The sequence below is a fragment of the Ictidomys tridecemlineatus genome, chromosome 9, assembly GCF_052094955.1.
Source record: "Ictidomys tridecemlineatus isolate mIctTri1 chromosome 9, mIctTri1.hap1, whole genome shotgun sequence".
Taxonomy (NCBI): Eukaryota; Metazoa; Chordata; class Mammalia; order Rodentia; family Sciuridae; genus Ictidomys; species Ictidomys tridecemlineatus.
This window is the reverse complement of record NC_135485.1, coordinates 68,102,725-68,130,629: the sequence shown is the minus strand read 5'-3', so window position 1 is coordinate 68,130,629 and position 27,905 is coordinate 68,102,725. Positions and strand designations below refer to the sequence as shown.

Below are 27,905 nucleotides of genomic sequence, written 5' to 3'. Positions count from 1 at the left end.
TTAGTCAAATAAATATATTGTTTTTTCTTAGGAAAATGGTCCCCTTTAATATGATAAAACACTTTCCTAAAACTTGATTATGGCTGTCCTTGAAAGGACAGTTTCCTCTGTCTTAATTCAAACTAAATGTGTTGTAGAGTCACTTCTAGGTCAGAAGCAGGACTAGGTCCTTTAACCTATAATTCTACATTTACATCCCTTATCTAGTGTTAAACAACTGTCAACTTCCAAAGAAGCATAGCCAGCAAACACATTTATTTATATTTTTAACAGCCTAGATTTACCAAACTTAATCAAATTTAGGAAAACACGGAGGCAACTAACCCTCCACGGTGGAAGGTCCGCGCAGGAGACAGGGAGGAAGTGGATAAAAGGCTGCGGCCGCCACAGGCTGCATAGTTGGTTGGTGCCCTGCGGCTGAGAACTAGGAAGCTCTGCTTGGTGTGGACCAGGTCCCTCCCAGATTTCTGAGCCAGCGAGCTGTCGCTCCGCTCCGCACTGCAGCCCGAGCCAATTGCAAAAAACCTAACAAAGCCCAGCCCAGCGGAAGGAACGGTTTCAGGGTTGTTTTCTTTGGTAAAGGAGCTCTTCCTTGTTCTAGCTTTTACTCCGATCTTTGACCACTCAGCTCTCCAAAGCCGTTTAAACTGTTTGGTAAAAGAAAACATAACCAAACTCACAGCAACAGAAAAAGATGAATTTCCTTGTGGAGGTAGTCCTGCTTCTGCCCTTACTGTTCATTTTCTATTTAGAATCTTTTGTCAAGCTTTTTATTCCTAAAAAAAGAAAATCAGTCACCGGAGAAATCGTCCTGATTACCGGAGCTGGACATGGAATTGGGAGGCTGACTGCCTATGAATTTGCCAAACTTAAAAGCAAACTGGTTCTCTGGGATATCAATAAGGTAATAGTGCTTACTATGTTTTCCTTTCTGGTACCTTTAATCTGTGGACATGGCTACGTTTTGCTGGCAAACACCTTTACAACATCTCTGTAAAGAAGATGGAAAAAAACTTACCATTGCCATTTTACATACGGGAGGGGCATAAATTAATATGTTTATGATCCCAGGATGAATACCTAGAGGATATGATTTTCAGTTACCTCCCATGGCTAAATGAGTGTTGTAAATGGATCTTCACTTTTTGCCCTGAAAATCATTTGTGAATTTCTTCTGAACTTGATTTCACTGATCTTAAATCTTAGTCATATAGAAAAAGTATTAGGGTATTAAAAGATTAAGAAGCTTGTACCTATTGCATCCTATTTGCACTTACTGAGGTAAATGAATTAGAATAATATTTAACCAAAACAATAAAAAGGAAAAAAAAGTATTCCAAATTTTTTTTTTTTTTTAACCCAGGACAAGTGTAAGCATGAGCTTAGGGAAGAAAAGAGGACCCAAAAGTCTTTCTAGAAGGCAACTGATGGTCAGAAACACCATCCTCAGGAGACTAAGGCAGAAGGATAGCAGGTTCAAAGCCAGCCTCAGCAAAAGTGAGGCACCAAGCAACTCAGTGACACCCTGTCTCTAAATTAAATACAAAATAGGGCTGGGGATGTGGCTCTGTGTTCTAGTGCCCTGAGTACCCAGGCTCATTTCTGGTACCCCACCCCCCAAAAAAGAAAAAAAAAAAAACAGAAAAAAATGGAGACAATTAAGACCAGAAGATGCTGAGAAAACAGTCAGCCCTCTGCTCTCTCTGTAAAGGGAGATCAGCAAATGCAAAGCCTGGGACAGAGTAAGGGAAGCAAGAGAAGTAAAAGATGTAGATCTCAGCTGTCAAGTAGGAGAATAGGTCATAGCTACCAGCCCCTTGTGGCTGTTGAGCATTTGAAATATGGCTATTTCTGAATTGAAATGTGCTGTGGATGGAATTAACCCATTTGATTTTAAGGATTTGGTGTGAAAAACAATGTAGTCATTTTTATATGTTGAAATGATAATAATATGGATATATTGGGCTAAATGAAAGATCAGTTAAACAATTTGTCCCTAGGTCAAATCCCACAACCTTGTGAATTACAGAAACTACTTACCAACAAGCTCTTGGGCTTTTAGATATTGTTGGAACTGGTTCTGACCAAACTTTGCTGCCTGTTTTGTAATGCATAGTTCTGCCTGGTTTGACCCTTACTGATTCATGACCTGAGTTTGAATTCCACATTCAGCCTCTCCTTAACTTCCTGCATGTTCAGATTAAGCACAATGATACCAACTTTTCATTTTGTGTCATTTCTTGGGATGCATACCCAAAACATTAAGTCCCACTGGAACAAAAGTAAAACAAAGTATAAGGCCACGAGAGGAGTTTATCATGAAGTGTTTGACTCATATTTGGCTAAATTATATGATGCAATCCATTTGGAAATAATGCCTTTAATTCTCCTTTACTGTATGTTTCAGAGCAATTCCTTGTTAACTGATCTGATGTTTTCTTTTACTGAATTTATTAGAACAATTTTCTGTTAATTAGTATGATGTTGACTTTTGGCTTTAGTACACTTTAGCACAACTATTCAGGGAGAATTCTTCAACAGAAGGCATCTGAGAGACAAATTGTTCAATTGATCCAAATAAATATACTGGTAAGTTAAATTTTATTTTTGTATCATGCTTGTTGAAATATTAAAATCACATTCATGGCTCCCATTATATCTATGGGACATGCTGTTCTAGAGATGGAAGGACAGTAGCTTCAGGTCATAAAGTTTCCTGGAAACTACTGTGTACATTTTGGATTTACTCTGGGAAGGCGGTAGAAGGTGTTGAGCCAATTTCTGTTGAAGAGGATTCTCCAGCCACAGGATCAAAAGAATGAGGAGGAAAAGAAATAAAAAGAGCAAGTGAAGCAGGAAAGTAGCTAAGACAGTATTTTGACAATCCAATATGATGGAGGCTTGTCAGATCTGGCTAATAGTAGCAGAATTTGTGACAAGTGGTCGGAAAAACTAGGGACAATGTAATGAGGGTTTTTTGTTTGTTTGTTTTTGCTTTTTTTTTTTTTAGGTGAAGTTAGTTTAAATAATTAACCTTTTATTTTGAGATTTTCTTGGCCCTCCCTCTTTTTTTTTCATCTGCTGACATAAATGTTCATGTCATTTGTTATTTTGTTCTCTTGCCTTTTTCTTGCTTTTTCTAGCATGGCATAGAGGAAACGGCAGCTGAATGCAGAAAACTGGGTGCCCAGGCTTATTCCTTTGTAGTAGACTGCAGTAACCGAGAAGATGTTTATAACTCTGCAAACAAGGTAAAATTTTATATTTAGTTAGAAGCACACCATGTTAGAGCTAGGAGGTATTTTGGAGATGATACTGACAAGGTAACTGAGAAATACTATAATTTTTCCAATGCTATGCAGCTGGCTAGACCCAGAATTAGTCTCTAGACCTGATATTCACAGATGTTAGTATGTTGCAGAGCCTTCCAGGGAGCTTGTTAAAAATATACATCCTTATAATTAATAAATGGGATGGATTCAAACTAAAAAGCTTCTTCTCAGCAAAGGAAACAATCAATAATGTGAAGAGAGAGCCCACAGAGTGGGAGAACATCTTTACTACATGCATATCAGATAGAGTACTAATTTCGAGGATATATAAAGAACTCAAAAAACTTAACACCAAAAAAAATAAATAACCAAGTCAATATATGGGCTAAGGAACTGAACAGATACTTCTCAGAAGAAGAAATACAATTGATCAACAAATACAAGAAAAAATGTTCAATGTATCTAGTAATTAGAGAAATGCAAATCAAAACTACTCTTTTTTTACACTCTTAAAACCTATTTTTATTATAATTAGTGCATATTAATTGCAAAAACTACTCTTAGATTTCAACTCACTCCAGTCAGAATGGTAGTTATCAAGAATACAAACAACAACAAGTGTTGGTGAGGATGTGAGGGAAAAGGTACACTCATACATTACTGGTGGCACTGCAAATTGGTGTAACCAATATGGAAAGCAGTATGGAGATTCCTTAGAAAACTTAGAATGGAACCACCATTTGACCTAGCTATCCCACTCCTCGGTCTATACCGAAAGGACTTAAAATCAACATACCATAGTGATGCAGCCTCATCAATGCTTGTAGCAGCTCAATTCACAAGAGCTAAACTGTGGAACCAACCTATATGCCCTTCAATAGATGAATGGATAAAGAAATGATGGTATATATACACAATGGAATATTACTCAGCATTAAAAGAGAAGAAAATTATGGCATTTGCAGGTAAATGGATAGAGTTGGAGAATATTATGGTAAGCAAAGTAAGCCAGTCCCCAAAAAACCAGAGGCCGAATGTTCTCTCTGATAAGTGAATGCTGACCCATAATGGTGGTGGTGGTGGTGGTAAGAATGGAGAAACTTTGATTAGGCAAAGAGGGGGCAGAGAGCGGGGATGTGGGCAGGACAGAGGATAGAATGAGATGGACATCATTATCCTAGGTACATGTATGACTGCACATATGGTGTGACACTACATTGTATATAACCAGAGAAATGAAAAGTTGTGCTCCATTTGTGTATAATGAATCAAAATGCATTCTGCTATTATATATACCTAATCAGAATAAATAAATAAGTAAATTTCAAAAATATATCTACATCCTTGGGACCGAGCCCCAGAGGTTTTCTTCCACTAGGTCTAGGGCAGGACCCAGGAGACTACATATTGTGTACCCTATACACCCACCTAGTCCATGATTCTTACCAAGGAAGTATCCTTGGATGTCTCCTGAAGCTCTTTTTTAACCCTAAAAAATTGGATTAAAAATCTGGAATAAATAATGATTATCCTTCCCACAGAAGGACATTTTGCATAGTCAAGACCATAGCCTGAGCTAGACTGGCAGGTTCAAATTCTGCTTTTCCAGTTAATGCCAACTCTATGATTGTGCACACATTTCTTAAACTCTATATCTGATCTGAGTTTACTGACTATAAAATGGGGATTACTGCAGTGCCTACTTCATTTGGTTATTAATGAAAATTAAATGCATTAACAGTGCAGAGTACTTAGAGTACTTACAGTAGCTGTCCCAGGACATGATCTATATAATTTTATTGTTAGATATTTCTAGAAGAATCTACTAGCCCAACATCTTTAGTTACCTAAATGGAAAACATTTGTTTCCATATTCATCTTGGACTAGGCTGTTCTGGGAAAAAAATAATTTTATTACTTTAGCCCATTACAACTATTTTAACTATGGTGTTTTTATTGGAATTGTTCTAAGCCTGTGTGCTTAAACAGAGTATACAAAGGACATATGATCAGACGTTTTGAAGTAGCTAATTAATATAGCAATCTGGGTATTAGGTAATTTGAAATCACTAAATAAACTCTGGACTTGCTTTCTTTATTATGAAATGTGCAAACAAGATAGTCCTATCCAGAAGAGTTAATAGTAATGATGAAAAGAGTCAGGAGTATCGGGGAAATATGATAATGTTTGATAATATGAAATAGGAATTAATATTTTATAACATTATAACAGTTTTATCAGTTCAACAACATAAAACATCCTGGCTTTCTTGATAATTTGGGGGCATCATTCTGAACAGTTTTTATATTGTTCTAGAGATGTGGACATAGGTACAATTGGTGCTGATCAAGGCCCAAATAACTTAGCTTGACACTTAACTAGTTTAAATAAAACCTGATGAGATTTAGTGGTGTGGGGTGAGCCTTCTGCATTGATGGATCTTTGCCTCCATGCTTTCTCTCTGTTTGAGGTGTCTTATCTTGGTCTCTGAGATTAGACAGATTTGGGAGAGTCCCAACCCCATCCTTAATAGTCATGGAACCTTGAGTAAGAAATTCAGTCCTTCTATGTTTCTTTTTTTTTTTTTTTTTTGAGAGAGAGAGAGAGAGAGAATTTTTTTATAAAGAGAGAGTGAGAGAGGAGAGAGAGAGAGAGAATTTTTAATATTTATTTTTTAGTTCTTGGCGGACACAACATCTTTGTTAGTATGTGGTGCTGAGGATGAACCAGAGCCCCTTGCATGCCAGGCGAGCATGCTACCGCTTGAGCCACATCCCCAGGCCGAGAATTTTAATATTTATTTATTTTTTAGTTTTCGGCGGACACAACATCTTTGTTTGTATGGGTGCTGAGGATCAAACCCGGGCTGCACGCATGCCAGGCAAGCGACTACTGCTTGAGCCACATCCCCAGTCCAGTCCTTCTATGTTTCTTGTTTCTTATCTTTAAAGTGTACATACAAGAGTTGCTGCCTCATAGAATTATTATGAGAATCACATGAGATAAATAATGAAATCATGTTAAATGCATAACAAAGTGAAAACTTCTAATAGGTGTTTTGCTACCACCTTTTCCTCAGACCCAAACACATCATAGCATTTTCTCTAACCATTCATAGAAGCTAGCTTTTATTTTAAACATGTTATATAGAAAAACTCATTATGACTCTAGAGTCTATTCAACCAAAAATCTTAGTTACTCAAAGAAATGTAAAAAATATCATATAAGATAACCTTGCATTGATAGCCCTTGGCACCCTGGTCTTATGAAAAGTAGAGCTTAAGTATTAAGATTCTATAGTCTTTCTTGGGCTGGGGAATGTGGCTCAAGCGGTAAACGTGCTCACCTGTCACACATGGGGCGCTGGGTTCGATCCTCAGCACCACATAAAAAATAAAATAAAGATACTGTGTCCACTGAAAAATAAATATTAAAAATTTCTCTTTTCTCTCTCTCTTAAAAAAAAGATTCTATAATCTTTCTTATTTAAAGGAACTGTTACTGATGATATTAAAGTCCAGAATATATACCTATTATTTTGAAGAAAAAATTGCATTTTCTGTAATTCTTCCCTATTGAATACAAATATCTTTATAGTTCAAAGGATCCCTTCTGTTGTTCTTTGCAGCTAGCTCTGTTCTTTTGCTTATGTTTCCTCATCTGAAATCATTTTACCTAGATAACTGTGAAAACCATCTGAGTCACCTCTGTGGTTCTGTAAAGATGAATCCATTGCTTTCAGATTCTCATATTATTTTCTGGACTTGCGCATGATCACTTTAATCTCTCAAGTGTTTCTCCTTCTGAATAAATACCAAAGTAGAGATTTAATTATCAAAAGAAAACACATACCTGTACCACACATGCATGCTAGAAAAGCGTGCATAGTTCTTATATTATTTACATCATATTTGTATTTTCATATAAAGTACTCTCATAGATACCTCAGATGGGTAAGAATCTTCAAACATGTTCCATGCACATAGGTATAAATAAGTCTGTAATAATGATATATAATATTAATTCCAGGCTTGGTGGTGCATGCTTGTAATTCCAGCTGCTTGGGAGGCTAAGGCAAGAGGATTGTGAATTGGAAACCAGCGTCAGCAATTTAGCAAGGCCCTAAGCAACTCATCGAAACTCTATCTCTAAATAAAATATAAAAAGGACTGGGATGTGGCTTAGTGGTTAAGCACCCTTGGGTTCAATCCTTAATACCAAAATAACAATAATAATAGTGATAACAATAGCAATTCTCTATGTATAACAGAGAGTACTAGTGCCTTTACATGCATTGTTTCATTTTTCCCATAAATAACTCACAAGCAAGGGCTGGGAATATAGCTCAATTGGTAGAGTATTTGCCTTGCATGCACAAGGCCATGGGTTCAATCCCCAGCACCACAAAAAAACAAAACAAAAACAAAAAATAAAATAACTCACAAGCAAACCATATTATTATCTCTATTTTAGGAGAATCAATTGAAGTTTTGAGAGATTAGATAACATGATCAAAGTTCAGAGTAGAAAAGCCAGGACTCAACTCAAGGCTGACCAAAGTTACCCCACACTTCACCCCTAAGCCTACTGCCACTTAAGCTGATAAGCAATAGAATAGAGTGACCCTGACCATAAATACAAAGAAAGAAATCACTATGTGGCCAGCTTAATAGTATAGTCAATTTTACATAATTCTCCATAGAAGTCTCAGAACTTGCCAATAAATTTAACTTTTGGGGGCTTACCATTTGCAATCATGTTTAAAAAATAAATACTGCTTAGCCAATTGCTTCTTGAGCTCTAGTCAATAGTACAAAGTCAAAAGACTAAGTTGCAAAAGAAAATTTCTACCTAGTAGACTGGTTGGCAGAGCTGTTTTGAGTATAGGTGTCTAAAATAAAAAGTTTTTTTTTCTTTTTGTTTTCATGTTTGCACATGGATGACAAACCTTTTTTCCACATATAGTGAAAAAATATACTCCTTGAATAGTGATTACATGCAGACTTATACACTTACCTCTCAATGGATGTATTTTTCTTATTTTATTTTTAAAGGTGAAGACAGAAATTGGAGATATTAGTATTTTAGTAAATAATGCTGGTATAGTCTACACATCAGATTTGTTTTCTACACAAGACCCTCAAATTGAAAAGACCTTTGCAGTTAATACACTTGCACATTTTTGGGTGAGTATGATTTGTTTTACAAAAACATTCCATTTTGAAAACTCCAAAGACTAAGTTTAAAGTGGAGCTTTTAGCAAATATAAGAAAGTGTTAAATCAAGAACTGATGGTGTAAGTCAGTGGTAGAGCTCTTACCTAGCATGCTCAAGAACATGGGTTCAGTCCCCACCACTGGGGAAAAAAGTATTAAGTTCATGTTAAAATTTTGTTTAGGTACTAGGGATAACATTATACAGAGAGTTCATTTGTCATGCTATGAATAAATTCTACCTATCATTCTCCCTCAAATAATAATAATAATAATAAATTAAATAATTATAAACTTCAGATGTTGTGTATATTCTAATTCTCAGCTAGGTTTTTACATTTTCATGCAATTGTTGAGAAATAAAGAAAGAATAGAGACCATCTGAATTACCTTTGTGATTCGGTAAAGATGAATCCATTGCTTCCATAATAATAATTCTCATATTATTTCCTGGACTAAAAATTGCAAACTTTGTCCTAAACCTCACTGTTCATAAGGTCTTAAATCTTATATATACTTCATGTTTCTAAAATCTCCAAATAGTTCCTGATTAGCTAGTTCATAAAAAGTTTCCTCAAAGATTTCTTGGGTGTGAGTTCAGGATGATGCATAGCAAAAGAATATAGGGGTTAGTGAAATTGCAGTATTATTTTATATTATTATTCCCAGATTACTAATGTTTACATTTGTATTTTTATGTTTGTTAAAATGTAGAATATTGTCTTGTTTCTGCATTTCCTGCATATAGTAGGTACTCAATGAATGTTTAGTACGTGAATTATTTAGTTATCACTGGATGATTGCTCTTTACTTCAATATTTTGCTGATATAACTTACTTGTTTTCTAACAATTTCACATTAAGTGTAAATTCTTTTGATAATTTTAGATTATTGTCCCCATTTAATATATGAGTAGAAGACATCAATGATAAGAGGTGGAGGGTCATGGATATAAAAAGTTAACCATTTAGATGAGGTGAATTTTTAGAGCTTTCCTATCTTTGTTTTGCTTAGTTTTTCTAATGTGGGTATCCCATCCACTTGCCTTATGTCACCGCATTTGACAGTTTAGGTTTTTTATTCATATTAGGAACAATGTTTAAAATATATACCTTTGTTTCAAAATATTCCTAATGAGTCTGCAAATCAAAAATACAATTTTTTTTCCTCTCTTAATAAAAACTCTTTCTAGACTACAAAGGCATTTCTCCCATCGATGATGAAGAATAATCATGGTCACATTGTCACTGTGGCTTCAGCAGCTGGGCTAATTGGGGTTCCCTTCTTACTGGCTTATTGGTATGTTAGCACGTGTTTTCTTCATTGGTTCCTATACTTAACTTGTGTGAGATATTTTACCCTGTTTAATGAGGACTGCCTTTATCAAAATAGACTTGAAATTGCTAAAATAGAAAGAGTTGGATGGTGTCTTGTGTAACAGCATTATCAACTATTAATTGCTTTCTGTATTTCAACTAGAGAACTATTCTAGAAATGGCTGTACGGAATTGATCCAGTTATAAACAAACCACTTAAAGCATTTTTCATCCCTCTTAGCAGCAAGGCATTATACAAAACAATAATATTTCTGTACCAAGAACAAAATTAATATTAATAACTTTAATATGAATAAAAATGGGTAAAATTTTGTAGATGCAAAACAGCATAACAGAGAATGTGTGTGTGTGTGTGTGTGTGTGTGTGTGTGTGTGTGTGTGTGTGTGTGTGTGTGTGTTGGGGATTCTAAATATTGAAAGTCTTCTAACAATGGAGTTTAACAATTGAATGATTATTCATTAAAAAAATCATTGTAATAACTGAAGAATTTTCTATAGCAGGTCAGTCATAGTAATTGTGGGCCCAAATGGGCAGTAAAGACTTGATCATTGAGGCCACTATAGTAGCCGGGTGAGCCTGCTAGTTCTTGACTGTTTTTATATTTTAGCAAATAGGAACTTTTAATACTGTCAAATGAATGATTTCTCAAGCAGATGGCAATGAAATAGCTTGGGAAGAGAAATGGCTTTTTAAAATTCACACAAGGGTGTCATTTGAGCTAACAGGTCAGCATTGATTTGGCTCTGTTTTTTTGGATAAGCATCTGATAGATGATAGAAGTTTTGCAGAGATACTGAAGATTTCTGCCAGCCAGAAATCAATATTTATCAGATGTTGTTTTTAACAACTGGGTAATTAAACAGAGACACTGATTTTAAACATAAAACTTTTTTATTTAAATGTAGAACATAGTTGTAAGAAATGAAGAAATCCCAAGTATACAGCAGTATATATTGCAAAGTGTATACATCCACTTAGCCAGCATGCAAATCAAAAAGCAGAATATACCATACCCCAGAAGCTTCTCTAGGAACTCTTCCCAATCACAGTGCTTCTTGCCTTCTTTAAAGTGACTGCTATATTGACTTGTAGCACCACAGATTGATTTTGCTTATTCTTAAATTTTTATATAAGTGGAATCACACTGTATTTGGGAGATTTCTCTCTGTTGCTATTGTTAACTATTGTTTGATCACTTTTATGGCTGTATAGTCTTATGTTATGTACATTTGGATTGTTTCCAGAATAGGGTTATTAAGAATGATGATATTTTGATTATTGACTCAATCAGTTGCTAGCTGTGCAGTCTTAAGCAAATTGCTTAGTTTTTCTGAGCTTCATTTTCTTCACCCATTAACAGGATATAAACAGCATCTAATCATCAGGATGATTACAGTTAAATCATATAATTCAGTGCACTTAGTATAGAATCTGGACTCCTGCAAGTGTTCAATCACAGAAGGGTGTCTGTTGGTATCATGTTTAAATTCCATTCTCTTGTTTACACACAAAACAATGAGGTCTCACCTCTCAACTTAGGTTCCAGAATAATTTGCTCCCATGGAACTAAGTATGTATGCTCTGGTTCCTGGTTATTAGAATGAAATGAGGAAAAACAGATTTACCTGATTTTTTTCTCATATAGTATAGCCCTCATCTATTACTGTCCTGAGTTGCCACAGCAGTAGAATCTATTTGAATATACAGGAAGATCTTGGTTACCAAGGTATGTTTACAGAAATTTCCCAAGGAAAAGTAAAGAGTTGTCTTTGAACTGAACTCTCTGTTCTCTACTTCTCATGGCAGATGTGCAAAAATGTATTTTTAATGCTTGCTAAGTATTTTGTTCTCAGGTAACTTTGATTTTCAGAAGAAAACAATTAACTGGCTATGTATTTTGTTAACTCAAATAGCCAATTACCCAGTGTGGGACATATGAAAGTTACCAGTGCAAAAAGACTCAGCAAAACTGAGTCCTGTGGGTGGTGCACACCTGTTATCTCAGCAACTAGAAAGGCTGAGGCAGGAGGATAGCAGGTTCAAAGTCAGCCTCAACTGGGCTGCAGCTATAGCTCAGTGGTAGAGCGCTTGCCTAGCACGTGTTGAGGCGCTAGGTTTAATCCTCAGCACCACCTAAAAATAAAGATATTGTATTGTATCCGTCTACACCTAAAAAAATAAATATTTTAAAAATATAAATAAATAAATAAATAAAACAAAAGTATCATGTCCATCTACCAAAAAAAAAAAAAAAGCCAGTTTTAGCAATGGCGAGGCACCTAGCAACTCAGTGAGACCCTGTCTCTAAATAAAATACAAAATAGGCCTAGAGGCATGGCTTAGTGGTTGAATGCCCCAAGTTAAAAAAAAAAAAATGGGAAATTATTATCACTGAACTATATTCTTTTTTATGTTATCTATATCATAATTTTTTAAATTGCTAATATTATATACAAATACCATTTAACTTTGTACCCATTAAGTGAATTAATTTCATGGTAAATGAATTTATATTTCTATAAAGCTATTTTTTTTAAACCAGGAATTGAACCCAGAGGTGTTAAACACTGAGCCACATCCCCCATCCTTTTTTTTTTTTTTTTTTTGAGAGAGAGAGAGAGAGAGAGAATTTTTATTATTTATTTTTTAGTTCTCGGCGGACACAACATCTTTGTTTGTATGTGGTGCTGAGAATCAAACCCGGGCCGCACACATACCAGGCGAGCACGCTACCGCTTGAGCCACATCCCCAGCCCCTTTTTTAAAAATATATATTTTATTAGATACAGGATCTCACTGAGTTGCTCGAGGCCTGGCTAAATGGCTGAGGCTGGCTTTGAACTCGTGATCCTCCTACCTCAGCTTCCCAAGTTGCTGGGATTACAGATGTGCATCACCATACCCAGCTTCAGTAAAGCTATTTTAAAAACCTATTTGGAAAAATAATGTTCATTTACAATAATTTCACTACTATTTCCAAATGAAAGCACTATTATAAGATTTCTTTGCCCTGAGATTCATTTATTTAAGTATCTACTAAGAGCAAAGCACTGTGCTTTGCTGGAGATTCATTGATAACCAACACAGTCACAGAGCTTATAATAAAGTTGTGGGAGGCAAATGTTAAAACCCTCAGTCCCAAATGAATGTTTAGTTACAAATCTGAGACTATCATGAAAAATGGAAGACTACACTGTCATTAACAAACAGTTTAGGGGTCAGGAAAGGCCTCTTTAAGGAAGTCAAGTGATGACTTAAAAAAAGAATAGGGGCCTGGGATGTAGCTCAGCGGCAAAGCGTCTGCCTTGCATTTGAAAAGCCCTGGGTTTGACCCCCAGTTCCAAAAAAGACAAAAAAAAAAAGAACCCCACCAAAAAAAATAAGATTAAAAAAAAGAAGAAGAAGAAGAATAGGGTTTATCCAGGGAAAGTTTCTAGTGAATTTCATGAACATTTTATAATAAGAAGCAGCTTATAGTGACTTTGGACTCTATGAAACAGCAACACCACAAATAAACATTGTACCAATTTTCCTGTCAACCCATTTAACACACTGAATTCTGACTCTGATGAGTGAAGCTGTGATATCAGTGTTTCTTTGGCTTCAGTATTACCTTCAGATTTACCTGAGCATCTTATAAAATGCAGATGCTGATTCCTTAGGTCTGCACTGGGCCTGAGATGCAGGACCATACTCAACTAAGGAAAACAGGTGTCTCAAGTAAGAGGACATGTCAGTATTGATGAATTAGCTTGCAAACACTCTCTGTTTATTTTCAGTTCAAGTAAATTTGCTGCTGTTGGATTTCATGGAGCTTTGACTGAAGAACTGAATGCCTTCGAAAAAAATGGAATCAAAACAACCTGTCTTTGTCCTAATTTCATAAACACTGGCTTCATCAAAAATCCAAGCAGCAAGTAAGTTGAGACAAAAGGATTGATAGTTACTATGAATATCAAGCGTTTTGTGGGTATTTCTAAATATTTTAATCCCTAAAACACCTGATATTTAATGCACTTAATTCATCTTGCTTTCAGCTTCTATAGATTGTGGGGAACAGGTAGAGAGATTAAAAAAAAAAAAGAGGGAAGGAAGACTGTAAATATGAATATGAATGACATAAGTGAACCTGGTAATCCTTCTTTTTTCCCCTTCACTTAACCAGTGATTCTCAAACTCAGATATGCTTAAATGTCAGAGGAGTGTTTTGGAATCATGTAAGCCCCACACCCAGGCATGATGATTTTTGGGATTTGATTGGGGAAAGGGCCTTAAAATTTTGTTTTTCAAAAGCATCATAGGTGATTCTGATAGAGATAACCAGGATTACAATGTGAAAAACTCTTCCCTATGGTAGTTTATAAATTATCTTCCAAACTGAATTTCCAAACTCTTTACTTGATTGAAAAATAAAATAAAGGATAAGCTCTGAGTATAATTTTTATTTTTTTTCAATGGTAGGGATTTAATCCAGAGCCTTGCACATCCTAGGCTAGTGCTTTCCCACTGAGCTACATCCCCAGCCCTCTGAGTATAATTTTTAGTTTCCTTTCTTTAAAACTAGCTTTAATGTCTTTGTAATCATAATGCATACTTTTTAATTTTTTTTTAACATTACAGAAAAATACAAATCAGAAAGTTTCTTCTCAAATTTTCTTAATGAATAGAAACCACTCAATATATAATAAACATCTTCCTAGGCATCTCAGTATGTATAGAATAAGTTTCTAAACTTTAAATAACTGACATATATTACATATGAGGTTTTGGAAGCAATAACTGCCTACTTCCCTCAGCGTTATGTCATGGGCATCTATTCATATCAATAAATATAGAACTTATGAATATATTGATTATGCTTTCTAGGCATCTTTTCATGTTGATAGAATACAGACCTTTATCAAAAATTGTATTGAACAAAAGGGCCACTAGTGTTAATTTTAGTGTGGTTTTTAATCTTCCAGATCTTTAACAAAGCAAAGCTGTAAAGAACATCCTTGTGCACAAATATTTTCATACTTGGTAATTATCTCCTTCAAGTAGATCCATGAACGAGCATTGCTGCGTCAAAGGTTATACAGATTGTAAATATTCATGCCCATTGCTCCCCTTCAAAATGTCGCAAAAACTCCCCTTCAAAAATGTCGCAGCAGTTTGCACTCCTACCCACAGTGCAATTGGAGCACCTCAGACCCTACTTTTTCATGAGTCTGCCTTCTGCTTATTTTTTAATCATTGCCAGTTCAATATATGAAGAATCATTTAAATTTTATCCAGATAATTGACTTCTTATATGAATTGCCTGTTTCATGATCTCTGCTCACTTTTTTTCTATCAAACAACAGAGTTTTTAAATGAATACATAGAGTCCTTGATACATTTGAAATGGCCCTTTCTGTCACATATGTTTTGTTACCAAATGCTATTATTGCCTTTAAGTCTATTTTCACCTTAAAATTTCTAAGGTTTGTTTTTTTCCTCTTCATGGCCTTTAGGTTCTATGAGGTGAAAATATGAAAATATCCAGTCATGGGTTTTTTGGTTTTGTTTTGTTTTTTTGTTTCTTAGCAGTGCTGAGGATTGAACCCAGTGCCTTGCACATTCTAACCAAATGCGTTACCACTGAATTACTCTCTAAGCCCTTCTAGGAAATATTTTATGGTTTCATTTTTCACATTTGAGTCATTACTCCACCCAAATTTATTTTATTTGAGAAATAAGGTTATGGCACAGTGTGCTTTTCCCAAATAGTTAATGAGTTGTTCTGTACTATTTGTTAAATAATTCATTATTTCCCTCATTGATTTAAAATTTATATTGAAGAAATTCACATATTTACTTGGATATACTTTTTGATTCTCTATTCCATTGCACTGGTGAGATTTAATTTTTAAGTTCTGGGCTGGGGATATGGCTCAAGCGGTAGCGCGCTTGCCGGCATGCGTGCAGCCTGGGTTCGATCCTCAGCACCACATACCAACAAAGATGTTGTGTCCGCCGAGAACTAAAAAAATAAATATTAAAAATTCTCTCTCTCTCTCTCTCTCTCTCTCTCTCTCTCTCTCTCTCTCTCTCTCTCTCCTCTCTCACTCTCTCTTTAAAAAAAAATAATAATTTTAAAGTTCTATTCTGCCCCCTCAAACTTTGTGCTTCTTTTCTCCAATTTAGCTGTTCTTACTGAAAACAAACTTAAAATTAATGAGAAATATTCAATGTGGACACTTAGGGAGACAGCAGTTTCTATTTTAAATACATCTTTGTGGTTTGGATCAGTAATATTCCCTCAATGCAACAATGTTCAAAGATGGAGCCTGAAGTGATTAAACCATAAGGGTTCTGACCTTATCAGTGGATTAATCCTTTGACAGATTTATTTGATGGCATTATTGCGAGGTGGTGTAGAAACTATAGTAGGTAAGTCCTAGGAACTGGGGTAACATGCCTTTCAGGACTTATCTTGTCCCTGGCTCCTTCCCCTCAACCTCTCTCTGCTTCCTGGCTGCCATGAGCTAAGCATCTTTCCTCTGCCATGATATTGCACCTTACCTCAGGCCCAGAGACAATGGAACCAACAACCATGGACTAATCCTCTGAGCCACGAGTCAAAATAGATCTTCCCTCTTCTAAGTTGATTTTCCCAGGTATTTTGTCATAGCAACAAAAAGTTGACTAACACCTTAGCTTAAGTCCCTCCACAGGTAGGCAGAGTAAAAAGCCTATATTAAGAAAAAATTGGGGAGCTCTCCAAAACTCTCAAGTTCCCAAGAATCTGTGAAGTGCATGTGCTACCCAGCATATGATGGTATTATGTTCCAATAAACCCACTGTAAGTAGAAAATAGCATAAATCAAAAAGCATATAATATACCACACCTATCAAACATCATATTTCAGAAACATGGTACACCATAGACTACCCACTGTTTCCCCTCAAGATTGTGACTGACTACATGACTGAAAGGGAGATTTAACCCAGCTTCAGGAAAGAGGATCATACAGCATATCGCTCACTAGCTCAGGGAAAGACCAAAATTCAAAGTATAGTTTCCACTGATGCATATGACAGATGTTTATTATGATGGATATCACAAAGTTGAAAAAATTTTAAGTCATTCTATCCATCTGTAGTCCTTAATATCTATTTTTAAGGCACAGTTTTGTTAGAAAATAAAAGTAAGAGTAAAGTTTGCCATGACTGTGCACACTTGTCCCAACCCTCAGGAGGCTGAGCAGGAGGGGATCACTTGAGCCTTCAATTTTGAGACCAGCCTGGGCAACATAGTGAGATCCCATCTCAACACAAAATAAGTATACATACTTCAGAAGGCTAGTGCTAAAGTTCAACTTCATTAACCAGAAAATCCTAACTATAACCTGAAAAGAGAAGGAAAGAAATGTTTTTTGGGTCAGGGAAAGAAGTTGAAGAAGAGGAGTAGAAGGGTTAAGAGTTCACTAAAACTGAGCAGATGTGAAAGGTACCACTTGCCAATTTCCTGTTATTTTTAGGATTTAAATACTAAAATAACACACTTGAAGCTTTTTTTGTTTTTGGTGTTTTTTTTTTTCCTCAGACTGTATTTCATTAGTTAAAAAACCTATTTTTTTTAAGTCATAACTGAATTTTTTTTTAAATTTTTTTATTGGTTGTTCACAACATTACAAAGTCTTGACATATCATATTTCATACATTAGATTGAAGTGAGTTATGAACTCCCAATTTTACCCCAAATGCAGATTGCAGAATCACGTCGGTTACACATCCACAATTTTACATAATGCCCAATTAGTAATTGTTGTATTCTGCTACATTTCCTATCCCCTACTATCCCCCCTCCCCTCCCCTCCCATCTTCTCTCTCTACCCCATCTACTGTAATTCATTACTCTCCTTGTTTATTTTCCCATTCATGGAACCACCATTTGACCCTGCTATTGCCCTTCTCGGACTATTCCCTGAAGATCTTAAAAGAGCATGCTACAGGGATGCTGCCATATCGATGTTCATAGCAGCACAATTCACAATAGCTAGACTGTGGAACCAACCCAGATGCCCTTCAATAGATGAATGGATAAAAAAAATGTGGCATCTATACACAATGGAGTACTATGCAGCAATAAAAAATGACAAAATCATAGAATTTGCAGGGAAATGGATGGCACTAGAGCAGATTATGCTTAGTGAAGCTAGTCAATCCCTAAAAAACAAATACCAAATGTCTTCTTTGATATAATGAGAGCAACTATGAACAGAGCAAGGAGGAAGAGCAGGAAGAAAAGACTAACATTAAACAGAGTCATGAGATGGGAGGGAAAGGAAGAGTAAAGGGAAATTGCATGGAAATGAAGGGAGACCCTCATTGCTATACAAAATTACATAACTGAATTTTTAACCTTACCCCCAGGACAAGTCTGCACAAGGCAATAGTGCCCTCTTTTGACAAAACTGTGTTAGCACAACTACAACAAAATTCACTAAAAACATGACTAGTCGCTAACATGATTCTAGCCTGATAGTCATATGCATATAAAACTGGGTAGTAAGGGCCTGGCTCAAGGTTCTTTCCTACGGTAAACTGGTAATAGAGTGTTTCCTAAAGATGGGTTTTTAATTTGTGAATTCTTATCAGAGTCACTGACTTTCTGGGCCACTTCATACAGAAAGGTCCTTTATGTCTGAGGTTAGGAGTAGAATCATTCATACTCTGTCGGTTTGGAATAATTTGAAATTTTAAGGGTGTTTTAATATTTCTTTCTCCTGAAGAAAATACTAAAAGAATTTCAGATGTTGGTCAGCCATTAAATCTTGCCTATCAATAATTTGTAATGTGGTATGTGCCCTAAGGTTATACCTTTTATACTTTAACAATATGCTATTTTGCTTTTATATATTAATTAAACCTGGTCCTATTTTAGTGCAAAAAAAGATGGGTTTTTTAAAAATATTTTTAGTTGTAGATGGACACAATACTTTTATTTTGTTTATTTAGGTTTTTTTAATGTGCTTGTGGAGATCGAACCTGGTGCCTCACACTCATTAGGCAAGCACTCTATCCCTGAGCCACAGCCCCAGTCCTGAGTTGGTTTTAATATAGAAATTTGATCCTTCTAAGAAGGAGAGCAAGTACCCTAATTGAACACTAAGTAAATAAAATCTGTTATTTTATTAAATCTCACAGTAATACTTTGTTAGTTGTCTTCAATGAAAGAGAATTATCTAAGAATTAGAGATCTTAAGTAATTTGCCCATAAATACCAGAACTGAGATTCAACTTCTGAGTAGAGAAACTTGAACCAAACCTTAAATGGCTGAATTTGAAATTATTGGTTTTATATTAATATTGGAACTTTCATGATCTCTTTAAAAACACCCATATGAAGTTTATTGGTTTTTGCAATATACTTCTAATACACGGCCAAGAAACTGGTTTGCTATAAAGGTTATAGCACAGCATAATTTGAGTTTATGGAAATTAAATATAGCAGGGTGTTCTGATGAAGTTTTTGGAAGCTAAGAATTATTTCTGTTACATAAACTTAGCCATCAATAGTTTTCTTTAGAACATTTATTGAAGACCTGCTAAATATTTGAAGCATTCCTAAGTACTTTACATAAATATAGAAACATTACTAGGTACCTCTGATCTCTAATGCTGGAGAATTGGATTGGATCTCCTGATCACAGTTTGCCTATTCCTGCTCTAGTTCTCATAATAATTCTGAAAGGTAAGGCTTTTTGTTAGCTTTCTATCACTGTAATGAAATACCAAGATAATCCACTTATAAAGAGAAAAGATTTATTTTGAGATAATCAATTATGAAGAGAAAAGAAATATTTGGCTCACGGTTTTGGAGATTCCAGCATCTCTGACCAATTGGCCCCATAGCTTTTGGGCCACTGGAGAGGTGGCTTATCAGTGTGGGAGCCCCCTGGTGGAGCAAAGCTGTTTACCTCATGGCCAGGAAGCAAAAGAGAAGAGGAAGGTGCTGAGGCCTGCTCTTTCTTCCAAGGACACACTCCCAGTGACCTCCCACCAAGCCCATTTCTTCAGGTTCCATCAAGTGGCAGCAAGCTTGGGACCAAATAGACAAACCTTTGAGGGATACTTAAGATCCAAACTATAGTGTTCTTTTCATACTTTTTTTAGACAGAGACTGAAACTTGGAAAATTTGAGAAAACTGCTGAAGGTCACACTGACTGGAATTCCTACATAGGTCTCTCTGACTCCAAATGCCCTACTAATAGCTTTATTTTTCACATAAATTTTAATTGAAAAATTCCCCCTGAGACTCATCATTTTAATATGCATGTTAAATGTTTATTGGAAACATCCTTATTGTTTTTCTGATAATGTATCATCATAGTAAACAAAATTTAAATACTATAGGAAAAAGGCCCTTTTATAAATACTCCTGTCCCAGAGATAACCACTTTATTAAAAAATTCGATTTCCAGTTACAGTTTTTCAATTTAATGATTTCCTTATTTTAATACATTGTTTTTTTTCCTGCATCTGGAAATATGCTGTTCTATAAACGGTCTCTTTGACTTCCGTATTGTCACATAATTACCTTGCTTTATTTCTTATAATGTTGGCATGCCAATGTTTGATCGATACTTAGATAATAAATGTATATCTTTGTATGTGTGTGTATGTCTACATAGATGTGTGTTGTGTCTATGTATTATATAGATAGATGTGTGTGTGTGTGTGTGTGTGTGTGTGTGTGTGTATCTTTGCTCACTTTTCCATCCATTTTGTTATGATTGTTTTTTTGGAATGGGAAAACATGCATGGAATTTTATTTTATCCCATTCCCTCGCTCTCCCTCCCCTCCTCTTCCCCCCATTCTTCCTCTACTCTGCTTGTCTTCCTTTTGCTCATTTATTGATTTATTTTTTATTGTTATTTTCTACATATACAAAAGGTGAAATTCCCTGTGGCATATTCATAGGTACACACAGAAGGAATGTGTTAGATTCATTTCATAATTTCCTCCACTTTCCCATCCCTCCTGATCTCCTTCTACTATATTGATCTTTCCTATATCTTTACCATACCTGACCCTAACCCAACCCACCTTCTTTTCTTTGTGTTGCTCTAGCTTCCACATATGAGTGAAAACATTCAACCCTTGATTTCTGAGTCTGGCTTATTTTTACTTGACATGATGTTCTTCATTTTGATCTATTTACCAGCAAATGCCATAATTTCATTCTTTTTTATGTCTGAATAAAACCATCATGTATGCAAACCACATTTTCTTAATTGACTGATCTATTGACAGGTATCTGGGCTGGTTCCATAATTTGGCTATTATGAATGGTGCTGTTACGAACATTGAAGTGACTGTATCACTATGGTGTGCTGATTTTAGTTCTTTTGGATAAATAGTGAAGAGTTGGATAGTTGAATCATATGGCAGTTCCTTCCTAGTTTTCTGAGGAATCTCCATACTGCTTTCCAGAGTGGTTGTACTGTCCCACAGTTCCACCAATTATGTATGGATGTACGTTTCCCCCAACATCCTCATCAGCATTTACTGTTTGTATTCTGACTAGAGTGAGATGCAATCTTAATGTAGTTTCAAGTTGCATTTCCCTGATTGCTAGAGACATTGAAAATTTTTTCATATATTTATTGTCTTTTAGTTCTTTTAAAGTCAAGATATTGGGTGTAGTGTTACATGCCTATAATCCCAGCAACTCAGGGAGGCTAAGGCAGGCAGATCACAAGTTCAAGAACAGCCTGGGCTACTTAGTGAGATTATTTAAATAAACAAATTTAAATAAATAAATAATTTTAAATAAATAAATAGGACAGGAGTGTAATTCAGTGGTAAAGCATCCCTGAGTTCAATCCCAGTATCTAATTAATTAATTATTAATTAAAATGGTATTAGACAGTCATTACATTTCAAAGAAAAGACACTAAGAACTTTAAGAGAGCAGGTCACTAAGAAAAGATCAGTCAGTGCAACACCACACGATTGGGGGGTTAGCAAGGCCACAGCTATGCTGTGGACACAGGTGTTTATGAGCTTTCAGGGAACTTGCAAATGTGGAAGGCTGGTAGCAATATGCTACAAAGAATTTGCTTTTCAGGGCAAAATAAGCTTCAGTTTCTGGATTTATCCTCCATGGCACACATACTGGCCTACACCACTAGCTAAAGGACTGATTTGTTCAAGCTTCCATTTGCCTTTGACTTTTGCCTTCACTAGGCCAAAAAACATCCATCTAATTTTTATATTTCCTCTCCTGTTTAGTTTCCAAACTTTTCATAAGTAATATTATTGTTTCAGGGTCCCATGGTAAACATGGTCTTCTAATAAATGACTGAGGATGAAAGATTGTATCATGGGTTTTTAAATTGTCTTCTCCTTTGTGATCCAGTTACCATGTACAAAGCTACACTTCTCAGTGGTCCAAATTTTACTTTACAACTTATTTTTTCCCTCTTGAATGCACTATTATGTATCTATTTCATATAATACTTTTTGTCATACTTCTTTTAACTAATTATACACATTCAGAATCTGCTTCCCCAAAATGTTAGCCTCTCAGTTTGGTGACATTGGCAAGTTTCATGAGTACATTTAATTATGTGTCTCTTTTTTCTAAGTGATTAACAAAACATTAAAAACTGACAAATTCTTATGACAACAATCCTCCCTAAGTGATCTTAACCCTAACACCCAGACTTGAAAGCCACTTTAAAAAATGTGTGACAGTAGAGTATATTTTGACATATTCTACATACATGGAATATTCATGGAGTATTCTTGTCATTGTACATGATCTGGAGTTACCCTGGCCATGTATTCATATATGAACATAGGAAACTTATGTCTGCTTCATTCTGCCATCTCCTATTCCCATCCCCTCTCCATTCCCTTCATTTCCATTTGTCTAATCCAAAGCACTTCTATTCTTCCCTACACTCCCCTTATTGCATGTTAGCATCAGGTATCAGGGAAACATTCAGGCTTTGGTTTTTTGGGATTGGTGAAAAGCCACATTTTAGGGACAACTTGCTAGTCTGTGATGCAGGGTGGTTACACAGTGATGGTGTGTGACATGGAACTAAGTAACAAGGCTGAAAAGTGAATCAAGACCTAATAAATGTAAAAGTTCCGTGGGATGATCAAGAAAGTAGAGCCAGGGGAATAACTATATTTTAATTCCTTTGAAACTTTAGACTTCATTCAATAAAGATACTTAGTATAATAACAAAACTTGTACAATAGTATCCAACTTCTTCCCCAAGACTTCGAAGATTTAGAAGTGAACTTGTTAATCCTAATATAACTAACTTATTTTTGAATCCTAGTTGCTTCTATAATTATCTTTCATAAAATAAAGTTTACAGTATGACTAAGATGTTATAAAACTTAAATAACAAATGTAAAGGTCCAGCACAATGTATCGTACCTAATAAGTACTAAATAAATGGTTGTTCTTATTAATGATAAAGTAGCTGCAATTTCTGAGCACCTTTGATAAACTAGCTGATACAGAATAGTTACATTGAGTCATCTGGTAATTTCATTTACTTAACACTAAGCCAAAACTGAAACCTTAGTGAATGTTTTGTTTCTAAAGTCTGCCTCTGATTTCAGTTTAGGACCCATCTTGGAACCTGAGGAAGTGGTAGACAAGCTAATGAATGGGATCCTGACAGAGAAAAGGATGGTTTTGGTTCCCTCCTCTCTAAACTTTTTACTTATCTTGGAAAAGTAAGTAACAGTTAAGTTTGTCAGCATTAGAAGTGAACATTTATCTCTTACATGTTTTTAATTCATATTTTAAACCAGACAGTTAATAAAGTGTAATTAAATAGAGTTAAATTAAGAAAAAACAATAGACTCAAAGATTCTATCAATTTTTTTAAAAAAAATCCCACAGATTAATCAGGTAGGTGAGATTGGTTTAACTATTGAGTAAACTAACTGAATCATGTCCACATGTTTTTACATTCATTTTGTTTTTTAAAAAGTGTTTATTTCTGGAAGTCTTGTCTTACAAATGAATGACTATGAAGGATATTTTAAAGCATTTTCACATAGCAAAATCATAGGGCAATGAGATTAAAGAAGACCCTAGTTAGGTTTTAGATATTGATTCTCAGATATCATTCACCTTTTATTTTGTGGGAAATCATAGTGAAGCATAGGAATTGATAAATGATCTTTTATCATTTTGGAGATCCTTGAGCTTTACTACTTCCAGTGGGGACCATGGACTACCTCCATCAGTGTCTTGGGAAGTTTGTTAAAAATACAGAATCTCCTGATCTCCTGAATGAGAACTTGCTAAGATACCAGATGATTTGCACACATATTAAAATTCCAGAAGCCCTGCTTTGGAGCAGTAGCACTCAACTTTGGAGTACATTGGAATTCACTTGGGGGGTTTAAACAATGCTGATGCCTGAGACCTGCTCCTTAAGATCCATGATGGGCCTAGCTTTCAGAGATGTAGCAACTCTCTGGGGGATACTAATGTCAGCCCACGTTGGAAACCTCTGGCTTAAAGTCTCCCTCCTCATGACACACGCCCTGTCATGACTCACTCACCTGAGAAAGCAGTGTGGCAGGGAGGCGGTTCAGGTAAGTAGCGGAAACTGCAGAGGAGCTTTGAGTTGACTGGAAGAAGAAACCTCTTGCTGCTGGTGCCTAACTTCAGCCTTCTCCAAGTTGGTGGAGATCAGGATCACGAGGGAAATTTAAAAAATAGATTCCTGGATCTCACTTCTAAAAATTTTAATATGGGATAATTGAGTTGGGACTCAGAAATATGTATTTTAACAGGTAACTGCTACCAGAAGTTACCTGTTGGTCTAAAGATTATACTTTGAGAATTAATGATCTAGAATACCAAAAGAATTCCATATTTAATGGATGACATGTGTCAATCTTTCTAGCCCTTTCTGCTAGAAGCCATAGTTAAATATGCCCTAGACATTTAGGTATAAGGCTCCAGGTATCCTTGATGAGAAATGAGTGGGAACCTGTTTTTAGCATTGTGTGTGTCTCATTGCATAGATAAGCACTCAGTGTTATGGCCCTTAAGAATGTAACTCTCTGGGAGAGAAAAATTTGCCAATTTTTCTTTTTTTTTAAAATTTATTTTTTTATTGGTTGTTCATAACATTACAAAGCTCTTGACATATCATATTTCATACATTAGATTGAAGTGGGTTATGAACTCCCAATTTTTACCCCAAATTCAGATTGCAGAATCACGTCAGTTACACATCCACAATTTTACATAATGCCCTATTAGTAACTGTTGTATTCTGCTACCTTTCCTATACCCTACTATCCCCCTTCCCCTTCCCTCACATCTTCTCTCTCTACCCCATCTACTGTAATTCCTTTCTCTCCTTGTTTATTTTCCCATTCCCCTCACAACCTCTTATATGTAATTTTGTATAGCAATGAGGGTCTCCCTTCATTTCCATGCAATTTCCCTTTTCTCTCCCTTTCCCTCCCATCTCATGACTCTGTTTAATGTTAATCTTTTCTTCCTGCTCTTCCTCCCTGCTCTGTTCATAGTTGCTCTCATTATATCAAAGAAGAATTTGGTATTTGTTTTTTAGGGATTGGCTAGCTTCACTAAGCATAATCTGCTCTAGTGCCATTCATTTCCCTGCAAATTCCATGATTTTGTCATTTTTTAGTGCTGCATAATACTCCATGGTGTATAAATACCACATTTTTTTTATCCATTCATCTATTGAAGGGCATCTGGGTTGGTTCCACAGTCTAGCTATTGTGAAAATTTGCCAATTTTTCATCACTATATCCCCTGTACTTTGAAGAGTGACTGGCACATAGAAAGCACTAAAGTCATTCTGATTCCTAGAACTTTTAACAAAGTTTGTACTCCGGAGTTGAATGAAGATGTGTTTGGGACTTGCTGTCAACAGAAACACAGATCAGTTACTGAACTTCTTTGAAGCTCAGTTTCTTCCTCTATGAAATGGAAAAAACAGTAGGACTTTTTGAGGCTGAGATGAGTAAATAAAACATTTAAAGTACTCTGTATTTATACTATGAGTACTCAATGAATGTTATGTGCTGCTATTTGCTATTATTATCACAACTACAATTACTGTCATTGCCTTAATTCCCCTCCATGAAAGCTGGCTATTCAATTTCCAAACCCTATTTTAATGCTGTCTGTCAGATCTCTGTATGTTACACTGACTTAAAATTCTGTTTCTCTCAAGCACATTGGAATATTACAAGCTCCTGAATATTCTTTTAACTAGATGTTGGGAAATGAGACATACTACATATCTATCACTGTTCAAGACATTTTTTATCAACACTAGATTCCTCACAGGAGGGCTGGAGTTGTAGCTCCATGGTAGAGTGCTTGCCTAGCATGTGTGAGGCACCATGTTCAATCCTCAACACCACATAAAAATAAATAAACAAACAAACAAACAAAAAAATAAATAAATAAAGGTTATGTGTCCATCCACAACTAAAAACAATTTAAAAAAAAGATTCCTCACGGAACACTTGGGAGAGAGAGATTAATTTTTCCATTTACATGTGAGGAATTTAAACTCAAAGGTCAATTAATTTGTTCATCAGTATTCTCAAAACTAAGTGCATTGGCTGCCTTTCTGTTTAGCAGTTCTATTTCCCCAATATTTAGTGGAACATTTAGGTAACATTCTGAACTATAAAGTATAAAATTAGCTTCTATTCTCTCTTATTTTTCATTGTCATGTTTCTATTTTTAGTCCTTTATTTATTTATTTATTTATTTTTGGAATTTTTAACATTTATTTTTTTTAGTCTTTGGCGGACACAACACCTTTGTTTGTATGTGGTGCTGAGGATCGAACCCAGGCCATACGCGTGCCAGGAGAGCGTGCTACCGCTTGAGCCATATCCCCAGCCCTATTTTTAACCCTTTAGTATGTCAATTATTCTGTTTTTCATGCCTCTTCCCTTAGATATTCTGAAAAACATAGGAGTATATTTATTTCAAAAATAAATATAAACTTCAAAAATAAGTACATATGTGTATATACATGTGTGTGTGTGTATATATATATATATATATGTATATGTGTGTATGTGTGTATATACATGTATATGTATATTAACAAAAAATATTCAGGTCACTCCTACCCTTTTGAAAAGGAAATGAATTTAATAGGAAAAAATATATATTACAAACTCAGAGTTAAAGTTCTTAATCTTATCTAAGAGGAACATGACCTGATTCAGGAGAAATTAAAGTATTTTAAAAGAAGATATTTTGTAAATGCACTTAATGTTTATTTCCTAATTATTTTTATGTATCTTTCTTCTAGGTTCTTACCTCAACGTTTCCGGAAAATTTTAAAAAAAAGAGTAAACATTAAGTTTGATGCAGTTATTGGATATAAAGTAAAAGAACAATAAGAATCTGATTTTCTTAAAAACTTATTTACCAGGTTTCAGTTGATTTCATCTAATAATAATAAAAACTTTAATATTTTAAATCACTTTCCCTTATTATCCTATTTTCCTCAATATCACCTTTGGGGGCCATGCCATATTGGCTTATTACCACTTGTTCTATAGGTAAAAGCTAACTTCATGTAATACAGACATAGATCTTAAAAGTTGACCTTATGGAAAATGAGGAGAAAAGAACAAAAGCAATTATTTTCATCACAATAATTTCTCAGATTTTGTGACTCATCTACAGGTTTTCAAAATTTGTACTATAAATGTTTAAGATATCATATTTTTAATTGCATTACATTTTATATAACTGGCATATATCCTTTTCTATTCTGTATAAAGTCATAAATTTCAAACTCCAGATATAATGAAGGGTTACATGTCTAGTAGCATTTCACAGTGAATTTTGTGATCTTTCAAGTGTTTCATCCTACATGTTACCACTATTTCCTGAGAGATGCTTCACATTTTGAAGTCAAACATTTCAGCATAAAGAAACTAGAGATGGATACGTGTTACAAATTTAAAAGCATCACCGGGATTTAAGGCAGAGAATTGGGAGAATGTACTTATAAATGCAACAATAATAAATTGGGCCAAATATCAA

General features: G+C 35.2%; 1 protein-coding gene across 1 annotated transcript; it reads left to right on the top strand.

Annotated features, from left to right (window-relative positions):
* Positions 1–414: 414 nt before the first annotated feature.
* Hsd17b11 (hydroxysteroid 17-beta dehydrogenase 11) lies at positions 415–27,905 on the top strand. Its single transcript, XM_078021592.1, has 7 exons — positions 415–904; positions 3,144–3,251; positions 8,328–8,459; positions 9,679–9,785; positions 13,604–13,741; positions 23,444–23,560; positions 27,163–27,905. Exons 1-7 carry the CDS (start codon positions 695–697, stop codon positions 27,251–27,253), a joined length of 903 nt encoding a protein of 300 aa, XP_077877718.1. The 5' UTR covers positions 415–694; the 3' UTR covers positions 27,254–27,905.

Bases quoted from the DNA above. Each gene is read 5' to 3' on its own strand.
- Hsd17b11 (XM_078021592.1), top strand. From the start codon at position 695: ATGAATTTCCTTGTGGAGGTAGTCCTGCTTCTGCCCTTACTGTTCATT. The intron at 905-3,143 runs GTAATAGTGCTT...TGCTTTTTCTAG, and splicing joins TTCTCTGGGATATCAATAAG to CATGGCATAGAGGAAACGGC. The intron at 23,561-27,162 runs GTAAGTAACAGT...TCTTTCTTCTAG, and splicing joins TTTTTACTTATCTTGGAAAA to GTTCTTACCTCAACGTTTCC.